Below are 23,438 nucleotides of genomic sequence, written 5' to 3' on the forward strand. Positions count from 1 at the left end.
CCTCAAATATCTGAGATCATAAATCTTAAATTCATATATGCTAAGGGTGTAAAATATTTGCAGTTCATTTTTACACATCAAGCCCTCATCTTCTCCACTACTGTATTATACCAGTGTTGATACCACCCACATTTTTTAGTTAGAAACCAATCGAATTGAAAGATTGGCCTTATTCTTACCCTATCTCAGATACTGGTCTGGCAACAGTAACCCAATTTTTTGATGCTTAGTTCCTGGTTATTTCACAATTTAAATGTAAATTAATTGTTGACTTGAAACACCTTCTTTGCATAAAATCTGAAAATATATAATTCAGCATGAGAAAAGTATAAGGCCATCAAGTCTCACCTCAAATGTGTCAGACAGCCAGTGTATATCTGTAATTACTTTCTTATGTCCACTCTCTATTGAAGAGACTGCGCAGTGTCTGATATACATTGCTTCTTTATTACTCTCTGGTTCAAGGAGAAACATAGGCTGAAAAATATTAAAAGAAAGTTAAGTGCTAATTTCAGAGGCTGATGAATGAACTCATACTTTACTCATCATTCCAATTAAACTTAACAACTTAGAGATATAGTAGTTCAAGGAAAAACATAAATTAGTGTTTCCATATATCATATATTTAGTTAATAGGATTATCTACTTTCCCTTTCAGTTTGGTCTAAGATTCTCTCTCGCTCTCTCTTTTTTTTTTTTTTTTTTTTTTTTGAGACAGTCTTGCTCTGTCTCTTAGGCTCGATGGAGTGCATTCGCATGAACTTGGCTCACTGTAACCTCTGCCTCCTGGGTTCAAGCGATTCTCCTGCCTCTGCCTCCCGAGTAGCTGGGAACAGGCATGTGCCACCACACCCCGCTAATTTTTTTTGTACTTTAATAGACACAGGGTTTCACCGTGTTAACCAGGATGGTCTTGATCTCTAGACCTTATGATCTGCCCACCTTGGCCTCCCAAAGTGCTGGGATTACAGGCGTGAGTCACCACTCCTGGCTTCTAAGATTATATCTCTAAACTTAATAAGTATTATTGACCTACTCCATAAAGAATCAATGAGACATCTCATTCTAGAAAGAGTATTTCTTTGTGCCAATAGAAGGCCACATCTCATCCTTCTTTGGTAAGAGAATTGTTGATGTTAAGGCTAAAGAACTGGGTTGGAGCAGATGTGCAATATGGCAGGTAGGTATGGAGTTGGGAACTGAGGAATCTTCTCAACCATCTTAACAGAATCCATAGCCTCACAAAATCATGGTGTATTATCATCAAATATGATGTAACCCCTTAATTTTATGCATGAGAAAAGCCATCCTGCTGAGGTGAGGTGGCACGCCAAAACTCGTAGGACTACAGTGTACAACTTGGTTACCCGCCCTTCTGTCTGGTGCTCTTTCACCTCACTTTAGGCAAGTCACTTGGTCCCTTCATTTCATTTTACAATAACAACGAGACAGAACTTCATATCCTTGGATAGATGGTGCAATTTGATTCACTGTCTTTTAGTCAAGGGCCCACCACATAAAGGTGATTGAGAACAGGTGAAGGCTTGGGGAGTAACATTCTTTTTTTTTCCTTTTTTCTCTTTTGAGTTTTTGTTAGCCTTGGCAACTATATTATGTACTTTTTTCATAAACTCTTGAATGGAAAAAAACTTGTAAATGAAATGTTATAAAAAGCTTACCTTCAGTGTGGCTTTCTTACTTCTACTACCACCTGCCTTAATGTTTTCTATGCGATCTGCATGTGCAGTGATATCCCACAGAACAATCTAAAACAGAAATAAATTTATCATAACCTTTTTAGAAAATATATAACTGGGTCCTAATTTATTTTAACTATTGGCTGTAGCCTGATAAGTCAATCACCTTAGGGGATAATCAAATTTAGCTTATACCTTAAGTCAGCAATTTTTAAAGCTAATATAAAAAGAACGTTTTCTTCTCTGTAAAAGTATCTTTGGCACTTTCATTTTTGTGCTTATATTAATAAATGCCAGTATTTTTAAAAATCCAAAATAAATGTCATGCAATTCCCTTTGCTTTGGGAAAAGTTCTTTCCCTGTTTTTGGAAATGTGCTGTGATTGCAGGGACAGTTGCCTGGGACCCAGGAAAAAACAGCCCATACTCCAGAATTGAATACAAACGCTTGACTGTCCAAAGAGGGCTGGGAAGTGATTATTTCCATTTAATTGAATATTATGGCCAACTCTGCATTCTTATGTATCTGGATGGCCATTTTTTAAAAAAATCAGGATAAGGTAGATATGTAACACTAAATTAGGTTTCCAATGACTAAAAGGTATTTCAGTACACTAAAATGTTAACAAAATGTCAGGAATACAGAATTGTGAGTGGTTTTATTTTTATAATGTGCTTTTCTAAAATATTCTAAAACAAAGTCACATTACTTTTGTAATGAATAAAAAAGGCATTTCAGGATTTACAGGGCTTGGAGGATACCCTCTGAGTCATTATGACCCTCAGTTATGGTTGAACAAAACTGAGGGAGAAAATTTTTTTTTCCTGGTTATTTTGGTTCTGGATAAATGGACATGGAAGCCACAGGCATTTACATTTTAACCACAAGGAAGTTTTTCAAACCACACACACAAAAATCATATACCCTTTTAATGGTCAAACCCACTTAGTCACAATGAATTTAAACTGATCATAAAACAGCTTTATGATTATTTTGCTTCACTAGAGAAGTAGGATATTGGAGGATAGGATCTAAATTTGGTATTAAATAACTTAAAAGGAAGATAACAAATGGTATTGAGATCTATCTGTGTGTGTGTGTATACACACATACATAAATTCAGTGATACATGTATGCTTTCCAGTGAATTTCTGTTTAAATTCTGGATCATCCCCTAACTCCTACTCCCAAGGAAATTTCAGAAGAGGCCTTTTTTCCAAGAGGTAGTAATACTTACAGCTTTTGTTCGTCCATGGAATCTTATACAATATGTGGTTCCATTCCAGCAATACAAACAGACACCCAATTATGTTTCAGTTTTGAAGCTGTGTTACCCCATGAACACCTCAGAAGCTGATACCACGTGTAACACGTCTTTATACCCTGCTTCCTGGTATGGCGACTGGCACACAATTGGCATGCCTTCCTTCTGCTGAATTGAATCTTTAAGTCCAAGAAACTGCCAAATCAAAACTTATTACTGAAGATTGTCTGTATTAATACATAGCTGAAAAAAAATTCCTTAAGTACCTGCCCATTGATACAGCCTCCAGCAATGATATTAGGATCACTCGGACAGAACTTGAAGCAGAAGATGTCATCTGGGCTCTCCAGCATTAACTAAAGTAAACCCAGCAAATTCAAGAAAGAGTGAAAAAACCTATTAAGATCATGGCTAGAAAATATTAAGACAGTTAAAAGTCTAATTTTATAGCTATCTATAAGCAAGGTGCATAGAGTCTATTCCCAGAGTTCTGCCTCTGGACTAAAAACTGCTTTTGTTTAATTTTATTGTGCACATTGGCCATATGAGTGGCATTGAGTATGTTCTCAAGAGGACGCAGGTATCCCCACAACCCACCCCTCAGTGGAGACAAATTGTAGTCATTTTGCGAGCATGTTACAATGTTTATAAACAAAAAGACTATGAAATTAGTGTTCCTGAAAAGCATGGAAGGGAAGCTCTGTGAGGACAGGATCTGTGCCTGTTTTATTGCTTGCTTCCTGGAGTGGAGAGGAGAGCTACAGGGTAGAAAGGGTAGAAAACCCTAGTGAGGCAGTGGTGATGTTGTGGCTGACAAGAAAGGGCTACAGATCTTTCATTTTGATCTCTGGGTCTATAATAATTAAAGTATCTAGAATCTATTACAGTAAAACTACCTTAATTCAAATGCATTAGGGAAAAAGGAAGAAGGGGAGCCTAGGGTTTATTAGGGAAAGTCTTAATTATGCAGTACCTTTTAGAAACAAACTACTATTATATTTAATACACTGAAATAACTTAGTCTAACACTATACAGCACCCACCCACTAGGCAGATCTCTTACTGAGCAGACAATGGAAACTAGAACCCCGTGTAGCAAACCCAGCCTTCAGCCTCATTTTATTTGAATTGCTATGCAATTTGGTTAGTTTGAGTGGGGTTTTTGTGGGTTTTGGTTTGGTTTTAGTTGAGCTATTTAAAATTTGGCGATTTCATATAAAATTCCAAATTTCTCAATTCTCTTGACAATGGGACCACCTGGCAACAAGAGGGCAGACAGCCTGGAGATGGATGGTGCACTCTCCAAGGCTGCAGTCCCTACCACTCTCCAGTGCTCTCCCACACAGTCACCTTTATTTATTACCAGGTGATCCTTGGAATTGAGGAAATTCACGTGAAACTAAAATCTGTTTGCAATTGACCAATCAGTATTTAAGTAAAGTCCATAAAAGAGTTTGTTTTAAAAATAGTTTAAACATTCCTTTTATAATTTTTGGAAAAAAAATAGTATGTTGATCTGTTCAATAAACAAATTGTAAATTTTAGTTTTGCTCAAATGGAATGATGACAAGTTCTGCATTGAAGAAAGGCTAACTTTATTAAAGGTTTACAACATTAAATGATTATGAAGTACTTTGCAATGAAAACTGCTAAAGGTACACATGAAAGTAGTCTTTGAAAATTTAGGATATATGGGCAACTCTCCTTAATTACCTGAGGATGTATAGGATCGGAGAAGCTCCAGAAAAGAATCAGTGATGGCTGCAGCAATAATTTACCAGAAAAGTATACTCTGTCTTCAAAAGAAAGTCGCACGGCCACTGACACAGCTATTAGTCCTGGTTGAAACACATGTAGAAATTAAAGTTGGTAGCAACTATACATGGAGAGACATAGCCTTTGCTTTTCTACACAGCCACTCTTCATTTTCACTTTGTCCACAGGAGAACAAGAGTTTTCTTAGAGCTCTGCTGTCTAATGTGGTTGCCACTGGTTACATGTCACTTATTTAGCACTTGAAATCTGACTGGTCCAAACTGACACGTACTATTAGTATAAAATACACAGGAGACTCAGAAGATTTTAGAAGAAAAGAAAAGCTTGTTTTGTTTCTTTTTTTTGTGAGAAAAGGGCCGGTGGAGGGTGAAAGGAGGAAGAGGACAAAGACCTCTCTCTTTCCATGTTTCTACCTTTGCACATCCCTACCTACCTTCCTTGGTTAATGAGCTCTTCAAAGGAGGCGCATTTCCTCTCTGGTCCAATAATCAGAAAGGCAGTGTTCAGAGGAATAAATTTAGCCATTGAGAGCAAGAGGCCCAAGCCAAACCCAGACTCTGCCTTGTGCCATCTGGGTGACCTGGGCAACTCACTTCCCTGAATTGAGCTTTGGTCCTTTTGTTGTGAACAGAGATAATGGCATGTGTGTGTCCTTCAGGATTGGTGGGAGGACACACAACAGTGAAGGCATGGAAAGCAGTGGCAGGTACCTAGCGAGCACTCAGCAAACGGAAGCACTCATCAAATGGGAGGTGTTTTATTGACATTGAGCTAGTTTGCAATTTTACATATGAAAGCAACAAACAATTTCTTTTTTTTTTTTTAAGACAGAGTCTTGCTCTGTCGCCCAGGCTGGAGTACAATGGCATGCTCTTGGCTCACCACCCCAGGTTCAAGCGATTCTCCTGCCTCTACCTCCCTGGTAGCTGGGATCACAGGCGTGCAGCACCATGCCTGGCTAATTATTATCTTTTTAGTAGAGATGAAGTTTCACCATGTTGGTCAGGTTGGTCTTGAACTCCTGACCTTGTGATCCACCTGCCTTGACCTCCCAAAGTGCAGGCTTGAGCCACCGCACTGGGCTGCAACAGACAATTTCAATGTTATCACAAACAGGAATCCCCATCATTTCCATCTCACCATAGATAGTTGGATGCCATGAGATACAGGTAATCATTTTCTCTGTCGGGCTGTGAAGGTCGGTAAAGGACTGGTATTCTTTCAGGTGGGTATCTGTCTTGTCCCCAAATGTGCCTTCTTCTTCTGCGAGGTATTTCCAATCATCAATAAATGTGTTCATGATTTCATTTTGCTGCAGGGCTATTTCAACACTAATTTGTAAAAATAAAAAAGCAATTAAGATATTGGCTTTTAGTATCCAATGATGTGACTACTACTACTTTCATTTATACTGAACTCCTCCTACCTTCATTTATACTGAATAAAAATAATAACTCTCAATTATATTTGGTAATAATGATTAACTTCGTGAAATAAATGACTTAAGAGAAAAAAAGTCATGGTGGCATGTTACTCGGAACTTCTAGCAACTTCATGATCTGCCTTAGTTTCCAAGCCAAGGCTGCACTCTTTCCAGGCCAATGCCTGAGCTGCAGGGATGGCCGGTCCTGGCCAGTCCTCCTTGTGCAGCACTCCCACAGCAGGCATCTTTGCTCTGGAGCTCCCACTGGGTAGGCTGAGAATCTGTCTGATGCTCTACTTTCCCGGTCCTGTCTCCCACTCCTTTATTTTTCACAGTGTAATCCTCAGTAAACCTCTGCCTCTAATGTGATGTCATTTGCTTCCTAGAAAGCCCCAACTGTCACAAATAGCAATTTTCTTAGGCATGTTCTATACTAAATGATCACTTATCCTAAATAGGATAGTCCTAATACATATGTAATTCAAAACAACAAATAAGAGATTCTGAACAAGGGAAGATTTGGAGTTTAGAAAAGTTTGTGTTTGTGTGTGTGTGTGTGTGTGTGTGTGTGTGTATAGTTTCAGTTGTCACAATGCCTGGGAGGTGCTACTGTGTTTAATTACATTACCAAACCTCCTGCAATGCATGAGACAGTTCCCAAAATGAAAAGTTATCCTGCTAAAAATACTAATATTGCTCCTTTAAGATACCATCTGAGTGCTAGGATCATTTGTTAATAGTAGTCTAGGAACCTTGGTTTGACAGGCTTCTGTCTTAAAATAGTTACTATGATGGTTATTATCCCTTTTTATGCTTAGGTCTGAAAGCTCTGTATACTCCGAAAGTTGATTAGAGCCCTCCCACAATTAGAATGCCACCCAAGGTTTTACCCTAATGATCAAAACTGTAAATTTCTTGGTTTTATATAGGTGTGATAAGCTGAAAAAGTGGTTCTCAATTAAGAATTTCTTAAAATAAGAAAAATCCCTTTATATAGTTAAACAGTAAACATAGATACTTCCAAAATATAAAAAAGGGTACCATTTTATGCCCCTGTCATTGATCATTACATTGTCACTGCCTAATTGAGTTCTCCCTCGGTTAAATTCTTCTTGTATTTCATCTTTCAAAATAGACACCTTTCCTAAGACCTGGCCACTTAAAGTGTGGTCCAAGGACCATCAACATGACCTGGGGCTGTTAGAAATGCAGAGTCACAGGCTCCACCCCGGACTTACTGAGTCAGAACCTGCATTTTAACAAGAGTCCTCAGGTGATTCATAAGCACATTGAACACTGAATAACCCTGTGTAGAAGACTGTCAAGGCTTAAACACAGTTTCCAGTAGAAGCATTACTAAGCATTTTCCAAATCATATTTCTTTCTGATGAAGCCCAAATGAGAAAGGAATTCTCAGGAGAGAAATTAAAGATGTGACTTTCTCTCTGGTTTCCTGATTTTTCCTCCTCAGCCAGAATTGGGAAGTAATTCACAAGGAAGAATTAAAGACAGGACTTTTCTTCTGGTTTCTGGTTTCTTGCTTTCCTGGAACTATGTGGCTCCTGAGGGTAATGAATTGGAGGTTGGCAAAACTGTGGTCTAGGAATTTTAACCCCGAAAGGAAGCTTTCTTAGTTGTTTGTGAATCCCCCTGAAGTTCCGCTCTCTCATCTGATGTCATTGCCTTTTTTTTTTTTTTAAGCAAATAATGCTTCCCTTAAGTTTGTTTTAGATAAAATTCTATGAGAAAGAAACTGCTCATTTCTAAAAGGGCTTTCTTCCAGAACAAAATCAGGTTTATACTAATTAAAAACTTTTGAATAAACCTTAAGCAGTTTTAAAGCTGGAAATTAGTGTGCAGTGATATAAACATGGGTTGCTTATTTACTCTTGGCCAATGCTATTATAATTCCTGTGCCAATTTTCCTCTTTCTTCTTATAGATCTGGCTGCTTCTTCTCACATCTCAAGAAGGGAATTATAAAGCTATCCACTATTCTTTTCTTTATAAGCATGGCAATTGAAAGGGAAGAATAAAAGCCCAGGTCTAAAGCTAATATACAATGTTATTTTGAGCAATTCTTTTTATTTCCTCAAGATCTAGTTTTCTCTGGATATTGATTATATGTAAACAAACTTCTTATTTTTAATATTCCTACAGAAAAAACTGTAATGACTACTTAATTTTGATATGGGGGGAAAAACTCAGGTTTTCATGTTTCTATCTCATTGCCCATATAGGAAAAATTATAGCATGCTTCCTGTGAGTGAGTGGCAAATAATGTTCTCTCTGAATCATTAATTAAATTTTTGAGCCAGAGTCTCTCTAGGTATAGGTAACAACTTTGAAAGTTGTTTGAATTTTCAGGATATCTAATCCAGTCTGAAAGAACCAATGACGTTTCTTAAAAATAAAAAAGCTTAACTTGGGCTATATATGAAGTTGACTACCACATTGTTAATTTTGGAAAGAAATGGAAACCAGCCTATTGAGTATAACTTGCAGACATGTCCTCCATTGGATCCACTTCTCTAAACTCTAGTGTTAGCTTGATGAGAATTTGTCAAGCTGTTTCTCTGGTTTAGAAGCCCCAGAACTCTACCCAGGGTCCCAGTAGTAGCTTAAGGAGCATTTTGAAGATACTTCTCTTTCAAAGCCAGTAAGAGGGCAGGAACACAGGAATTGGTGATAAGAGTGAAATGTTCAAAAAGACACTTGAATTAAATTCAGGTTCTCATCTACAAAGATATTTTTGCAAATACTTATTATCATAATGACATCCACAGCATTCTCCTCAACCTATAAAAGTTAGTGAAGGGCCCAGTGCAGTTGCTCACACCTGTAATCCTAGCACTTTGGGAGGACAAGGCGGGTGGATCGCCTGAGGTCAGGAGTTCAAGACCAGCCTGACCAATATGGTGAAACCCTGTCTCTACTAAAAATACAAAAAATTAGCTAGGCACGGTGGTATGCGCCTGTGGTCCCAGCTGCTTGGGCGGCTGAGGCAGGAGAATTGTTTGAACCCAGGAGGCGGAGGTTGCAGTGAGCCAAGATCATGCCACTGTACTCCAGCCTAGGTGACAGAGCAAGACTCTGTCTCAAAAAAAAAAAAAAGTAAAAAGTTAATGAAGAAGAGGAGTGAGGAGTGGAGAAAAAGACTTACATAAAAGTAACCATGGTAAATACAAGTAATTGTTAATTTGCAATTAGGAAAACATCCTCACACACTCAACTGTTCACACTGTTTGATGTGACCTTAGCTTGGGAGGGCTAAGATGTTGCTTAGCAATAGAAAGGAAAGAAATATTGAGAATCTGTAGAATATGTCATACCTGACAACTGTCTTCATACTTCTTATCTAGACACCATATGTGGAATTGTTTATTTAGACCTGTTATTCTTTGTAAACATATACATTTTATGTTTTATTTTTAAAATTTAATATGCAATTTTTTACCTTATGGATGCATTGTTAAGAAAATCAACCAAAGGCCTTGACTGTTTGAGTGTCTCTTTTTCTTCTTCTGAGAATTCTCTTGGATAATATTGTATGGTAGCATTTTTGGGATATGTCCTAGTATATTAAAAGAAAATTCAGTATCAAAGATTAGGTCAAAGGAAAGCACATATGGGTCATGAAAGTTCAAAAGTGCGTCTCTGTGACAATAAGTTAGGATGCTATTTTATATTTAAATTCTACACATTGAATTTTTTCTTTATCCTTGACAACTGATATTAACTACCATTCAAAGTCTACATGAATTTCTTTCCAACATAATCAACAAGATCTTATTTTTGCAAAATTTTATTTAGAAATCATTTCAAATGTTTAGAAAAGTTGTAAGAAGGGTATAAGGAATTTCCATACACCCTTCACCCTGATTCATCAATTATGAACATTTTGCCATCTTTATCGTTCGCTCTGTCTTCATTTCATTAAGTCAGTGTGCACCTCACCTCCTTGTGGGACATTTGGCAATGTCTAGAAATGTTTTTGGTTGTCACAACCTAGATGTGCTACTGTTGTCTAGTGGGTAGAGCCCAGGGATGCTCTTAAACACCCTACAAAGCACAAGACAGCCTTCCCTCAAAGAGAATTATCCAGCCCCAAATGTCAATTGTGTTGAGGTTGAGAAACTCTGCTGTAAACATACAAAAGTAGGAATAAGACATTTTAGCAGTGATGGTGGCAGGAAGGCTCGCTCCATTTTAGTATGCTCTTAGTGGCTTCTGTCTGTGTACATGCCATATGGCATTGTACCTCTGGGCTTTATTATCAGTCTCATGTACTCAACCGGGTGAGCTCTTGTTCTTAGCTATGGGGCTTGGAAGTCACATGGCACAATCATTAAGAGTGTGGACTCTGGTGATTGGCTGCCCGGCTTTGAAGCCTGCTTCTATCATTTGCTAGCTATGTGACCCCTGAGCTAATTATCTAACCTTCTGTGCCTGTTTTCTCATCTCTAAATGAAATTATTAAAGTAGCTAGCCCATAGGGTCATTGTAAGAATTGGATGTGTTGATACATGCAAAACTTTAAAAACAGTGCCTAGCACATTTTAAGTGCTCAACAAAATATTATATAGTTTGTGTTTGTTGAACAAATGTCAGCACAATGCAGAATGTCTCTGTGAGAGGTAATATATTAAATGGAGAGTAATCAGACAAAGGGGTAGAGAGAGTTTTGAGTATATTTACTAGAATAATTCATTTTTTTCCCTTGTTTAGGTCAGTATCCATAGCAGAAGGCAGAGTGGTAGAAAGAAAGAATATTATTAGTATTGGAACCGGAGAGACTTGGGTTCAAATCTCAGCTTTACCTTTTAATTTCCACTCTCTAGATAGGGTTAAATTTTAGAAAATGATATGTTGCTTGGTGGTTCTGTCAAAGTAGCAACATGACTAAGAGTCACTCTTACTTTCTAAATATAATTTGTTTTGTTGTTTTTCAGCAAAACTATTCATTATTGCTTCAGGTTTAAATTATGCCCGAAACGTTGGGCTTTCATATTTAACCTCTCTTTGCCTCAGTTTCTCTATTTGTAAAATGGGGATAGTGCCTACCTCAGAAAGCAGTTATAAGGACTGAGTTGATATGTGTAAAGCACTTAGAAGAATGCCTGGTATGTGGTGGGAACACTAGGCATTTGCTTTTACCATCATTATTCTTTGAACCACATCTTTGATTTTTCTTGATTCCCTCCCATATAATCACATATCTACCTTCTCTACCTCATACCAGCCACCCTTCCTAATTTCCTGTTTGTAGTGCATGGTACCAGCTTCCCCCAGTCATCTAGGTTTAAATGATTTGAGTTCCTTTTAAGTCTTTTTTTAATTTAATTTTTATTTTTTCATTTTGTGGTTCAAGACCTGCCCTTATTTTCATCTGTTTACTCCTATGTAAGAACACGGCCACTATTATTATTATTGGTCTGTATTCTGAGTCTACCTATTGAGTCTATGCTGGCTGACTCATTCTTGGGACTTGTCTGTACCCTAGAAGGAACACAGAATAAATCCCTGGCTGGCTTGACTTAGATATTTGCCTCAAAATTCAAGTTCCTTTGGTACTAATATGTCACCTCTCTCCTTCCTCTCTTGCCCTCACTTCTTGATATTTATGGATATCTGATGTCGTCCTTCCCTGCCAGGATTTGACTACTGATTCTTGTGTTCTCTTTATCTCCTCTTGTTTTGGCCTGTCTGTTCATCTGCATCTCTTGTTTCTGACCCCTTTCTTGGCCCAACCTTTGGAGTCTGTATATATGTGCCCTTACTTTAACATTGCACTTCCATGGTTTTTAACCTGTTGGTTCACACACATCTGAAAAGCATTCTCTATATTGCTGATCCCTGATTCTCCTGGTCATGACCTGTCTCACTGTGTATTTTCATAGCTCTTTACTTAACACTGGATTCAAATCTGTTATCATTCTGTACATTCTTCCTTATGTACGTTCTTCTCTTCCTCTTTTCCCTCCTCCATTCCTTTTTCCCTTCCATTTAATAAATATATACCAGGAACTGTCCTAGGAATGGGAACATAGCAGTAAACAAAATATTAAAAGTTTATATCTGATAGAGCTTAAGTTCCAAGTGCAGAGTGAGGAAAAGAAAGATGATAAAAAATACACATCAAGTGATTATAACAAAATGGGGAAAATAGAGTAAAGGGGTAGATAGTAATGGAGTTGTTGCTTTTATACAGGAGTGTCAGGAATGCCTCATTTAAGCAGAGTTCTGAATGAAGGAAGGAAAAAACCCAAGGGAAGAGCATTCTATGTAAAGGACTTGTAAGCTTAAACACATTAGGTATGAGTGTGCTTGGTGAATCAAGGAATGAGGAAGCCAGTGTGGTTGGATGGATGAGCAGGGAGAACTGTGGGAAATTAGGGCAGAGAAGTAAAGGGATCTAGATCATATGAAGCCTTGTAGGTTCCTTTGGGATGACAGGCCATTGGAAAGTTTAGGTCAGTGACATGATCTGACTTGCATTTTAACAGGATTACTAGGGCTACTCTATGGAGAACTGAAGGCAGGAGAGAAAAGATGGATAGAGGAAGCCCACTTAGAAGGAATTACAGTAATCCAAGCAGGAGATGATGATGAATGGTCTAAGGTAATATCAGTGGGTGCATTTTGAAGATAGATCCAACAAGATCCAAGGCTTTTGGTCTGAGTAAATAGAAGAATATCCTTACCACTTACTGAGAGGAGGAAGATTCAAGCATGGGCAAAGGCAGAAAGAGGTGGAACCGCAGATATTCTGGGAACTGGAAGCAGCTCATAGGGCTGGCACACAGAGGGCTTGTTTAGGAACAAAGGACGACAGGGCTGGAGAGGCAGACAGTGCCTCGTCACAGAGGAAGGAGAACCTCATATGCCATCCTAAGGGCTCTGGATGGATGTATTTTTTAAGTGATGGAAGCCAAAGAAGAAACCTAGACAATGAATTAACTCCATCTGATTTAATGTTTAAGAATTATGACTTAGGTGGTAGAACAGAGCAGTGAGGGGCAATGGTAATATGCCAGGTGAGATGACCACACTGTAATGATTAACAGCATCACTCATTTTCCCACCCCAGTCTTTTCAGTCTTCTATACGTGTATCTTATTTTCCTGTTATGATTTTTAAAGGCATTATTGAATATAATTAGATCTTCCTGAATTGAATTACTCTGTGGAGATCTATGTGTCATCATTGTTAATCCACTTCTATTTATTATAAAGCTCTCAAAATAATCATGGAAGTTACTAGATTTGACTGTAATTGGCTCTAAAATTACATACACCCATCACATACTTACCATTCTGTCTGAGTGCTTATGTCTTTTATTTGAGGGATTACTTGCATGCCGACATCTTTCTCAAGTTGTTTAAGGGTAAAATTTTTATCTGGGTAGGCTGTACATTCAATATAGGCATCTTTTACACTGGAAGCATTCTGGTCACTGAACTTAACTGGTGCACCAAATTCAATTCGTTTTTGAGAAATCATATATGTAATCTGTAACACATGTAAACAGTAAAGGTAACACATTGAAGCCCCTGAAGAAAAATGGATGTGTGAACAACATTGGTCCTCTGCCCAGATCCTCTCAGAACCCTTTGTGCTCTTTCTGTGAGCACCTCCAGCTCTGTGTGCTTTCCATTTGCATGAGCAGCACCCGCTCCTCCTCTTTGGAGGGCTGCTCTAGGGCTATTGGGACCACTTTGCCCCAGGTGCAAAGAACAGGAAGTAACTGGCAGTTTCATCTTGACTAATGGTGGACCAGCAAGAGGGATACATAAACCCTTCTCCTTGGCTTCTGTTTGGGACAACTCTGAGGTATATTTTACACTCCAGAGTTCCTCTCCAGGTTTGGCTGAAGCCTTCCCTCTGCCAGACTTTAGGCTGAGAGTGCAGCCTGGCAGGACTTCCTCCATATCCATGTTCAGCTGCTTGTCATGTTCTCTTCGGGGGCACTTTCCTAATAAACCACTCACACACAGTTCCCCCTCCCAGGAGTTCCTTTGGGAGGGAATGCCACCGTTATCAGCTTCCTACAGCTGCCATAACCAAGTATCACAAATGGGGTGGCCTAAAACAATAGGAACTTACTCTCTTACAGTTGTGGAGCCTAGAAGTTTGAAATTGAGGTGTTTGACGGTTGTTTCTTTCTGAAGGCTCTGAGGGAGAATCTGTGCCCTGTTTCTTTCCTGGCTTCTGGTAACAATCAGCAATCCTTAATGTTCCTTGGTTTGTATATCCATGTTTCCAGTCCCTGTCTGCTTCTTTACACGGTATTCTCCCTGTGTCTCTCTGTCTCTCTGTCTTCCCATGACCAACTTATCACAAGGACACCAGTTGTATTGGATTACGGGCCCACCCTGCTTCAGTATGACCTCATCTTAAATAATTATATCTGCAATGACCCTATTTCCAGATAGAATCACATTCTGAGGTGCTGGGGGTTAGAACTTCAACATATCATTTTTTGGAGACAAAATTCAACTCATAACACCCACTTAAGACAATGACTGAAGAAGCAGCTTCTCCGCTCCTTCTGGAATCTCTCCCTGGTTCAGCCTGTCTGCTTCAACTCCTGCCTCCACCATGTCCATCAGGGTGACCCAGAAGTCCTACAAGGTGTCCACCTCTGGCCCCTGGGCCTTCAGCAGCCACTCCTACATGAGTGGGCCCGGTGCCTGCATCAGCTCCTTGAGCTTCTCCTGAGTGGGCAGCAGCAGCTTCCGGGGTGGCCTGGGTGCAGGCTATGCAGCAGAACAAGATGTTGGAGACCAAGTGGAGCCTCCTGCAGCAGCAGAAAGCAGCTAGGAGCAACATGGACAACATGTTTGAGAGCTACATCAACAACCTCAGGTGGCAGCTGGAGACTCTGGGCCAGGAGAAGCTGAAGCTGGAGGTGGAGCTTGGCAACATGCAGGGGCTGGTGGAAGACTTCAAGAACAAGTATGAGGATGAGATCAATAAGCATACAGAGATGGAGAATGAATTTGTCCTCATCAAGAAGGATGTGGATGAACAAGGTAGAGCTGGAGTCTCGCCTGGAAGGACTGACTGACGAGATCAACTTCCTCAGGCAGCTATATGAAGAGGAGATCCGAGAGCTGCAGTCCAGATCTCTGACATGTCTGTGGTGCTGCTCCATGGACATGGACAGCATCATCACTGAGGTCAAGGCGCAGTATGAGGAGATCGCCAATCGCAGCCGGGCTGAGGCGGAGAGCATATATCAGATCAAGTATGAGGAGCTGCAGATGCTGGCTGGGAAGCACAGGGATGACCTGCCGCTACGAAGACTGAGATCTCCGAGATGAACTGGAACATCAGCCAGCTCCAGGCTGAGATTGAGGGCATCAAAGGCCAGAGGGCTTCCCTGGAGAACGCCATTGCTGAGGCTGAGCATCGCGGGGAGCTGGCACTCAAGGATGCTCGTGCCAAGCAGCAGGAGCTGGAGACCACCCTGCAGTGGGCCAAGCAGGACATGGCACGGCAGCTCCGTGAGTACCATGAGCTGATGAACGTCAAACTGGCCCTGGACATCGAGATCACCACCTACCGCAAGCTACTGGAGGGTGAGGAGAGCCGGCTGGAGTCCGGGATGCAGAACATGAGTATCCATACGAAGACCACCGCCGGCTATGCAGGTGGTCAGAGCTCCGCCTATATGGGCTTTACAAGCCCCGGCCTCAGCTACGGCCTGGGCTCCAGCTTTGACTCTGGCATGAGCCCTCGCTCCTTCAGCTACACCAGCTACACCAAGGTCGTGGTTGTGAAGAAGATTGAGACTCACAATGGGAGGCTGGTGTCCGAGTCCTCTGACGTCCTGCCCAAGTGAACAGCTGCAACAGCTCCTCCCAGGTTGCCCCTCCTGAAGCTGCCCCAGAGGGAGGCCCCTGTGCAGGGGAGCACAGGGAACAGGAGACCCACCCGAGGCTCAGTCCTAGCCCTCAGCCCACCCACAGGGAGTGTACTGCCTAGGGACCCCTCTTGCCCATGCCTCCAGCTGCAAAACAATTGCTTTTTTTTTTTTTGGTCCAAAATAAAATCTCAGCTAGCTGAGCCAGGGGTGGGGGGGAAGACAATGACCATTCTTCTATAAAAGCAAACCAAACCTCTTCTATAAAAGCAAACCAAACCAAAACACCAAAAACTATGCCCCCATAGCAAATACAGTAAACCTATGAATCCCTCAGGATTAAGTGTTGTTCTGCTACAGGGAGGTAATGATTAGAGATCATATTTAACCCTCTAACCTGCTTTGTAGATTCCATAACTGATTCTTCCTCAATTTCTTTTTCACTGCCCAAAGAAACCCATGGTTTAGAGACAGGTGGTTTATAAACATACACATCTTCAGGAATATGTTCTTTATATTCCTCTTGTTCTTCTGGCACTTCTGGGGGCTAGAGTAAAATAAATAGCATTCCACAATATATGCCCAAATTTGAGTTATAGCTATATGTATATATTTTGCAACAAACTTTACTTTTACATGAAAGCACTTTCTTACTTTTTTCTTGTCAATTCACACTTTTGAATTATAAAAAGGAAACAAAGCAAAAAAAGAAAAAAGAGTCAAGAATATAGAAAGAAGAAAGACAGTAGACAAGAAGATTTATATATATAGATGTCCATATATAGATAGATGTGTGTGTGTATACACACACACACACACACACACACACACACACACACTGCTGTTTTATTTGTAATAGTAAAAAAACAATCAACCAAATGACTATTGATAGAGGAATGGGTTGATTACAGTGTGGTAAAATCATAAAATACAATTCCATAGAGCAGTTATAATGAACAAATTTGATCTACATATATATGGTATCTAAATGTACTGATATTTTTAGATCCTAGAATTTTTAAATTTACTGAAAAATGAAGTTGCAGACTGAGTATAAAAATGACATAATTTCTATATGAATGTTATGTTAATAAGACTATAAATTCCATTATTTGTGAAGCATATGGTAAAAGTGTAAAACCACAGATAAGAACAATATGTAACAGTTTAGAATAATGGTTCCTTATAGGGAGGAGTAAAGAAAGCTGAATTAGGGAGGATATGAGAGGGAGTGGAATATTGTCCGTAATGTTATTTCTTTTTTTTTTTTGAGACAGAGTTTCACTCTTGTTACCCAGGCTGGAGTGCAATGGCGCGATCTCGGCTCACCGCAACCTCCGCCTCCTGGGTTCAGGCAATTCTCCTGCCTCAGCCTCCTGAGTAGCTGGGATTACAGGCACGCGCCACAATGCCCAGCTGATTTTTTGTAGTTTTAGTAGAGACGGGGTTTCACCATGTTGACCAGGATGTTCTCGATCTCTTGACCTCGTGATCCACCCGCCTCGGCCTCCCAAAGTGCTGGGATTACAGGCTTGAGCCACCGCTCCCGGCCTGTAATGTTATTTCTTGTTTTGCAAAAAGTTTTAAAGTGGCTGGGTGTGGTGGCTCATGCCCATAATCCCAGCACTTTGGGAGGCCGAGGCAGGTGGATCACCTGAGGTTGGGAGTTGAAGACCAACCTGACGAACATGGAGAAACCCTGCCTCTACTAAAAATACAAAATTAGCCAGGCGTGGTGATGCATGCCTGTGATCCCAGCTACTCAGGAGGCTGAGGCAGGAGAATCATTTGAACCCAGGAGCCAGAGGTTGTGGTGAGCCGAGATCACACCACTGAACTCCAGCCTGGGCAACACAAGCAAAACTCCATCTCAAAAAAAGATCTTACATAATAAAAATTAATATTTTAAAAATCTGGATAATAAAGTATAGATATTTGTTATACTACTCTACTTTTTTCTATACATTTTAAATATTTCATTACAATAAAAAGTTAAAAACAGAAAAGCAATCATAAAAATAAAATTGAAAATGTTAAGGCTAAATGAAAGATTATTTTAAATTACAAACTGTTAGCTTTTATTATTTTATTTTCTTTTTGAGACAGGGTCTCACTCTGTTACCCAGGCTGGAGTGCAGTAGCATGATCATGGCTCACTGCAACCTCCACCTTTCTGGCCCAAGTGATCTACCCATCTCAGCGTCCCAAGTAGCTGGGACTACAGGCACGTGCTACCATGCCTGGCTAATGATTTTATTTTTTGCAGTGGCAGGGTATTGTTCTGTTGCCCAGGCTGGTCTGGAACTCCTGGCCTCAAATGACCCTGCCTCAAGTCTCCCAAAGTACTGGGATTACAGGCATGAGTCACTGTGCCCAGCCTAGATATTTTTAAATTCTATGGTTTCCCTTTATTCTTATTACTTATTGGACAGCCACACAAACCTCTCTGTTATCCTCAAACAATTTAACCAAACCTCCCAAACTGGCTCCTTCAATTTGACCAAACAGGGATGGAAGATCAGAAGGAAAGTCTCATACATCTGTTACCTTTCTTGCCCACCTTCAACAAAGGGCTTTACCTACATGAATCCTCATGAAAGCCATGGAAATGTGCAATATAGGTGTCACCATTTTACCCATGAGAGGCTCAGTAACTTACTCAAAATCGTGGAGGTGGCAAGAAGAGAACTAGAAAAGCAGTACTCCACATTCACTGTTTGTTCTCTCACTAGGTCAATGAAGGGCAAATCTGCTACCCTGAGATACTTGATTTAGTTCATCCCCTATTTACTGCTTACTTATTCTAGGGGCCAGAACCTGATCTGGGTCCCAAGGAATCAGAGCTGAACAAGAATAATCATCACTATGTATAGGGATCCCCCAGAGGTACAGCTTCCTTCTGCTAATCAACAAATTGTCCAGCCTGGGCAACACAGTGAAACCTCATCTCCACAAAAAATAAACAAAATTAGCCGGATATGGTGGTGCGCCCCTGTAGTCCCAGCTACTTGTTGGGCTGAGGCGGGAGGATCACTTGGGCCTGGGAGGTTGACATTGCAGTGACCATGATTGTGCCACTGCACTCCAGCCTGGGTGACAGAGCAAGAGCCTATCTCAAAAACAACCACAACAACCACAACAAAAACAAACAAATTACAAGGGTTTGGGGTTTGCTCACATTTAAATAGTTTTCTTTGCCCTCTTCAGTTCCAATAAGATAAAAGTTAAGTCCATATTTGAAGTCTTTGTCATAAACAAGCAGAAGCTCATTTCCAGGATATTCCTACAAGAATATAATTAAGAGAGGAAGTTAATGTTCAACTGTCATTCAGTTTATTTTGACACTAATACAAAATTCCTATGTCTGTAAACAACCAATCATAGAAGATAACCATTGTGCTAATTTATGGCTGATAACACCAAATTGCAAAACTATTTTATTAACTTTAAAAAGCTCTTAAAAACATAATGCATCCAGGGAAATTTACATGCATTTTTACTTCTAACAGGAAAAAAGAAGCAGTTTTTGTCTGGTATTGTGCTCTGTAGCATGCTTAGAGATAAATCAGAACCAAAATTATGAATTAAACAATTAAAGCAGAAAATAAGGATAGATTCATATTCTAGTTAAAACTGGGCAAGGGCGGAGCATGGTGGCTCATGCCTGCAATCCCAGCACTTTAGAAGACCAAGGCTAGTGGATTGTTTGAGCTCAGCCTGGGCAATATGGTAAAACCCTGTCTCTACAAAAGCAAAAATTAGTTGGGCATGGTGGCCTGCACCTGTGGTCCCAGTTACTCAGGAGGCTGAGATGGGAGGATCACTTGAACCTGGGAGGTAGAGGATGCAGTGAGCCAAGATTGTGTCACTGTACTCCAGCCTGGGCAACAAAAGTGAAACCCTGTCTCAAAAAAAACAAAACAAAAACTGGGCAAGGAAGAACTTTTCTGTGTTTAGATAACAAGTCATTGATGGAACTCTGCTTTTCACAGATGATTGTCAAACAGGATTCCCAAAAGGGATGGGCAAGCTAGCACTGGCCCAAAGCAAAAGGGCCAGATTTGAACCAACAACCTGTCCAACTTTGTTGTTATATAACAGGAACTTCTTGAGGTAGGACTGAAAATAAAGAGGGATATTGTGCTTACCTGGACAATTTTTTTGACTGGGTGGAAATCAGATACTGCAGCTCTGTTGCGCAGGTCCTCAAAAATATCTTCTTTATTGATAAGCTTATAAGGTTGTTCATCTGTGACATCTTCATCTATTCGGCAGTTAAATATTTCCTGGGTCTTGGTAGTTAACACTAAAGGATAAATTTCTGGATGACCTAGAAAAGACAAAGTGAAATTTGGACATTAAATATGACCACTTAAAATATTAGCATTAGGAAACATACAATTGCTTGCTTTTAATAATTATCTTGGTTAAAATTTTAAGACTTTAAAGTTATTATTCCTATATTTAAAGTAAATATATCCATTGTTTTTTTAATGCCAAAAAAGTTTTTAAAACAGAAGAAAATAACAATGGTCCATAATACTACCTCTTAAGAAGAAAAATCTCTATTAATATTTTGCTTTATTTTCTTCTAGTCACTCTATATATCCCTTATATAAACTTCTAAATTCCGATTTTAATACTTACTGTTATAAGTATTTTATGCAAGTATATAATACTTACCATTATGTCACAAGTATCTGACATTAGTAATGGGTTTAAAACATCATTTTATATTAATTGAATTCTATAGCATACTTTTAAATTATTCTCTTGTTGGTAAGCATTTTAATTTTTTTCTCGCTTGTTTCCAGTTATTGTAGATCATTCTACAAACAAATATCTAGTTTATAAATTTTTATTGCCTTTCTAATTATTTTCTTAGGATCAATTTTAAAACTGTTATTATTGGTTGGAAGGTATGACCACTTGTTTAGGTTCTTTTCAGCCTGTATTTCTTTCCTAAAACACCCCAACCTCACCTCTCCCCTGCTGCTCTCTTACCAGGTGAGTGGCTTTCTATTTCTCAGAGAAAACAAGGTCTGAATAGCACAGAATCTTACCAGGTCCTGCAGCCCTGCCCACCGGCTGATTAAAACAGGCACCACCTTTCCACCCTTATGCACTCAAAGGACCTGCCCTCCTCAGCCACCAGGGGCCCATCAACTATTCCTTTCAACTTCTCTTACTTCCATGCCGCTTTCCTTCAGCATGCAGATTTGCTCAATTGCCTCTCATTTAAAAGAAACCTTCCCTTGACCCCTCATAGGGATCTCTGCTCTTTAGGGCTTCTCTTTTTCACAAACTTAACAGTTACTCAATTCTTCTCATTTTTCAATTACTGACTTCTCAGTTGGTTGTATTAATAAACCCTTGGACATAGGAAGGTGGGGAGGCAATCCCTTTCCTTCCATCTGGCTGCCAGTCCCAGTATTGCTCTCAAAAGAGGAGAGAGGAGAGATTCAAGAGGCCTCCATCCTTGATCTTCACATCCCCTTCTCGCACCCCAGGGCCAGTCCTCTGCAGCAGCATGCCCTGGGAGGGTGGACGCTAGAGGACAAAGGAGCATTCTGCCTGCTGCCCTCCCCTCTCTCAAGCCTTCTTCCTGTTTTCTTATCCTTCTTATCACTATAATCAGCCACAACAGTCTCAGCTCTGCATCTGCCCCCAGGATTCTCTCCCCAACTCACAGAGTCACTCCCATCTCTTCAAGCACCCACACCCCTGGATGTCAGGCTATCCTCCCTCCAACTGCTCAACAGATGTGCCAGCAAGGGGAGAAGCGTATGTGGCCTCTCATGTTGGAATTTTGAGCTTATTTTCCCATAGAAATATTTTCCCCCACCCCAGGGGCTCTATGGTACAATAATTCAGGTAATTTGGAGGTTTTAAATAACTGTATGCATAACACTGATTATATGTGGAAGTATATTTCAAACTTCAGTCAGTTGGCATAACGTTGGGAATTCAAGTTGTTCATGAATAAAGGACATATTATACATTTTTATCTCCCTCAAAAGATTAACTGTAACACCTGCACCTATGAGATGCTCAGTAAGTAGCTGTTGATTTGATTCAAACAAGTACTCCCCTGCAAACAGACTGCATTTATAATGTATAAATGTATAACAAAAGTTCTGTAGTTGTGCCTGAGAAAACCACTAGGTGGTACTGTGAGACTCACAATGCGCTAATACGGAAAATAATAAACAGGCATTCAGGAAGACCAGAAAGCTTTCTGCCATCCACGACACTGGAAAGACAGCACCAAAGATCGTTTTCTATGCTATCTGCCCCTACTAAACACACACTTCAAATTCTACTGGCTTGATATTTTTCACAAAAAATTATCCTTTCACACTAATTGGATTTTTCAAGGCAATTCTAATATAGGAACTAACATTCCTTTACCTAGAAGTCAGTAAAACTAGTGGACTGTTTCTGGCTAGGGTTGGCAATCAGTGATAACTGCAGAAAACTGGCAGCCAACAGATCACACAAAACTTCTATATGCCAGTACCATCATGCCCCATCACCATGAGGACCAAACTAACCAGGGCAAGGCCTGATGCTTCTGGCCACCCCAAAGGGTCACCAGCCAAATACCATAAAACAACTGCTATTGGGTAAGTTTTGAGGCACACACTGAGGACAGCACTACAGGCTACGGCAATGAGGCTGCTGTGATCAGCAATGAGATGGGCTCACTGAATCCTTGAGCAGAGTGGGAGGTGGGTTGCTCCAAGGAGTGTGAGACAACTGTTGGAGCAGAGGAGGAGGTCTTCAGGGCCTCCTGAAGCTGACTGAGGTCAGGAGTCCCAATCACAAGGACAATGTCTGCCAGGGCCCAACAGCCATGTTAATTATGGTAACTTCTATGGTACACTTACTGCTGCCAGGTGCAGTTTTAAGCACTTTATGTGTATTATTAACTCATGTAGTCTTCACAACAACATTCAGAGGTGGGTAATATAATTGTCTCCATTTTTTAGCTGAGAACACTGAGGGCCACAGAGTTCAAGTAACATGTCTGAGCCTCTAGGAGTTGAAAGTGATGGTACTAGGATCAAAACCAAGGTCCCTGAACTCTACTGTGCTATACTTTCTCTCTAATGAGTGGACACAGCAGAGCCCTGGAGAGGGTCCTGCTTCTCCACACACAGCCAAGGAGGGAACAGAGATGATGTTCCCTAGGATCCCATGAATGGCAGTTATTCACCTAGCAGGAGCCAAAGGTAGATTTGAGCTCTACACAATTCATGCCTCAGAATCTTACTGTGTGTACAAGATAGAAGGCTATGCAATATAAATCATAGATTACACATATATTGTTCTGTATAATGAGCATTATTTAAGTAACCCCCATACATTTCACCTATACATTCTTTTTTTTTTTTTTTTTTTTTTTTTT

General features: G+C 40.1%; 1 protein-coding gene across 1 annotated transcript in view; it reads right to left on the bottom strand.

Moving 5' to 3' along the window:
* Positions 1-23,438, bottom strand: part of WDR63 (WD repeat domain 63) — a 77,992-nt gene that overhangs the window by 33,952 nt on the left and 20,602 nt on the right. The window contains exons 4-13 of the mRNA XM_032296397.1: positions 20,176-20,357; positions 19,206-19,310; positions 16,425-16,574; positions 13,472-13,671; positions 9,617-9,733; positions 5,878-6,068; positions 4,675-4,799; positions 3,228-3,317; positions 1,680-1,766; positions 349-477 (exon numbers count right to left, since the gene is read on the bottom strand). Coding sequence (XP_032152288.1) covers positions 349-477; positions 1,680-1,766; positions 3,228-3,317; positions 4,675-4,799; positions 5,878-6,068; positions 9,617-9,733; positions 13,472-13,671; positions 16,425-16,574; positions 19,206-19,310; positions 20,176-20,357 — 1,376 coding nt within the window. The remainder of the gene's footprint in view (positions 1-348; positions 478-1,679; positions 1,767-3,227; positions 3,318-4,674; positions 4,800-5,877; positions 6,069-9,616; positions 9,734-13,471; positions 13,672-16,424; positions 16,575-19,205; positions 19,311-20,175; positions 20,358-23,438) is intronic.

This window comes from Sapajus apella, unplaced genomic scaffold (assembly GCF_009761245.1).
Source record: "Sapajus apella isolate SASKATOON/1434 unplaced genomic scaffold, GSC_monkey_1.0 scaffold36, whole genome shotgun sequence".
In the NCBI taxonomy this organism is placed as follows: Eukaryota; Metazoa; Chordata; class Mammalia; order Primates; family Cebidae; genus Sapajus; species Sapajus apella.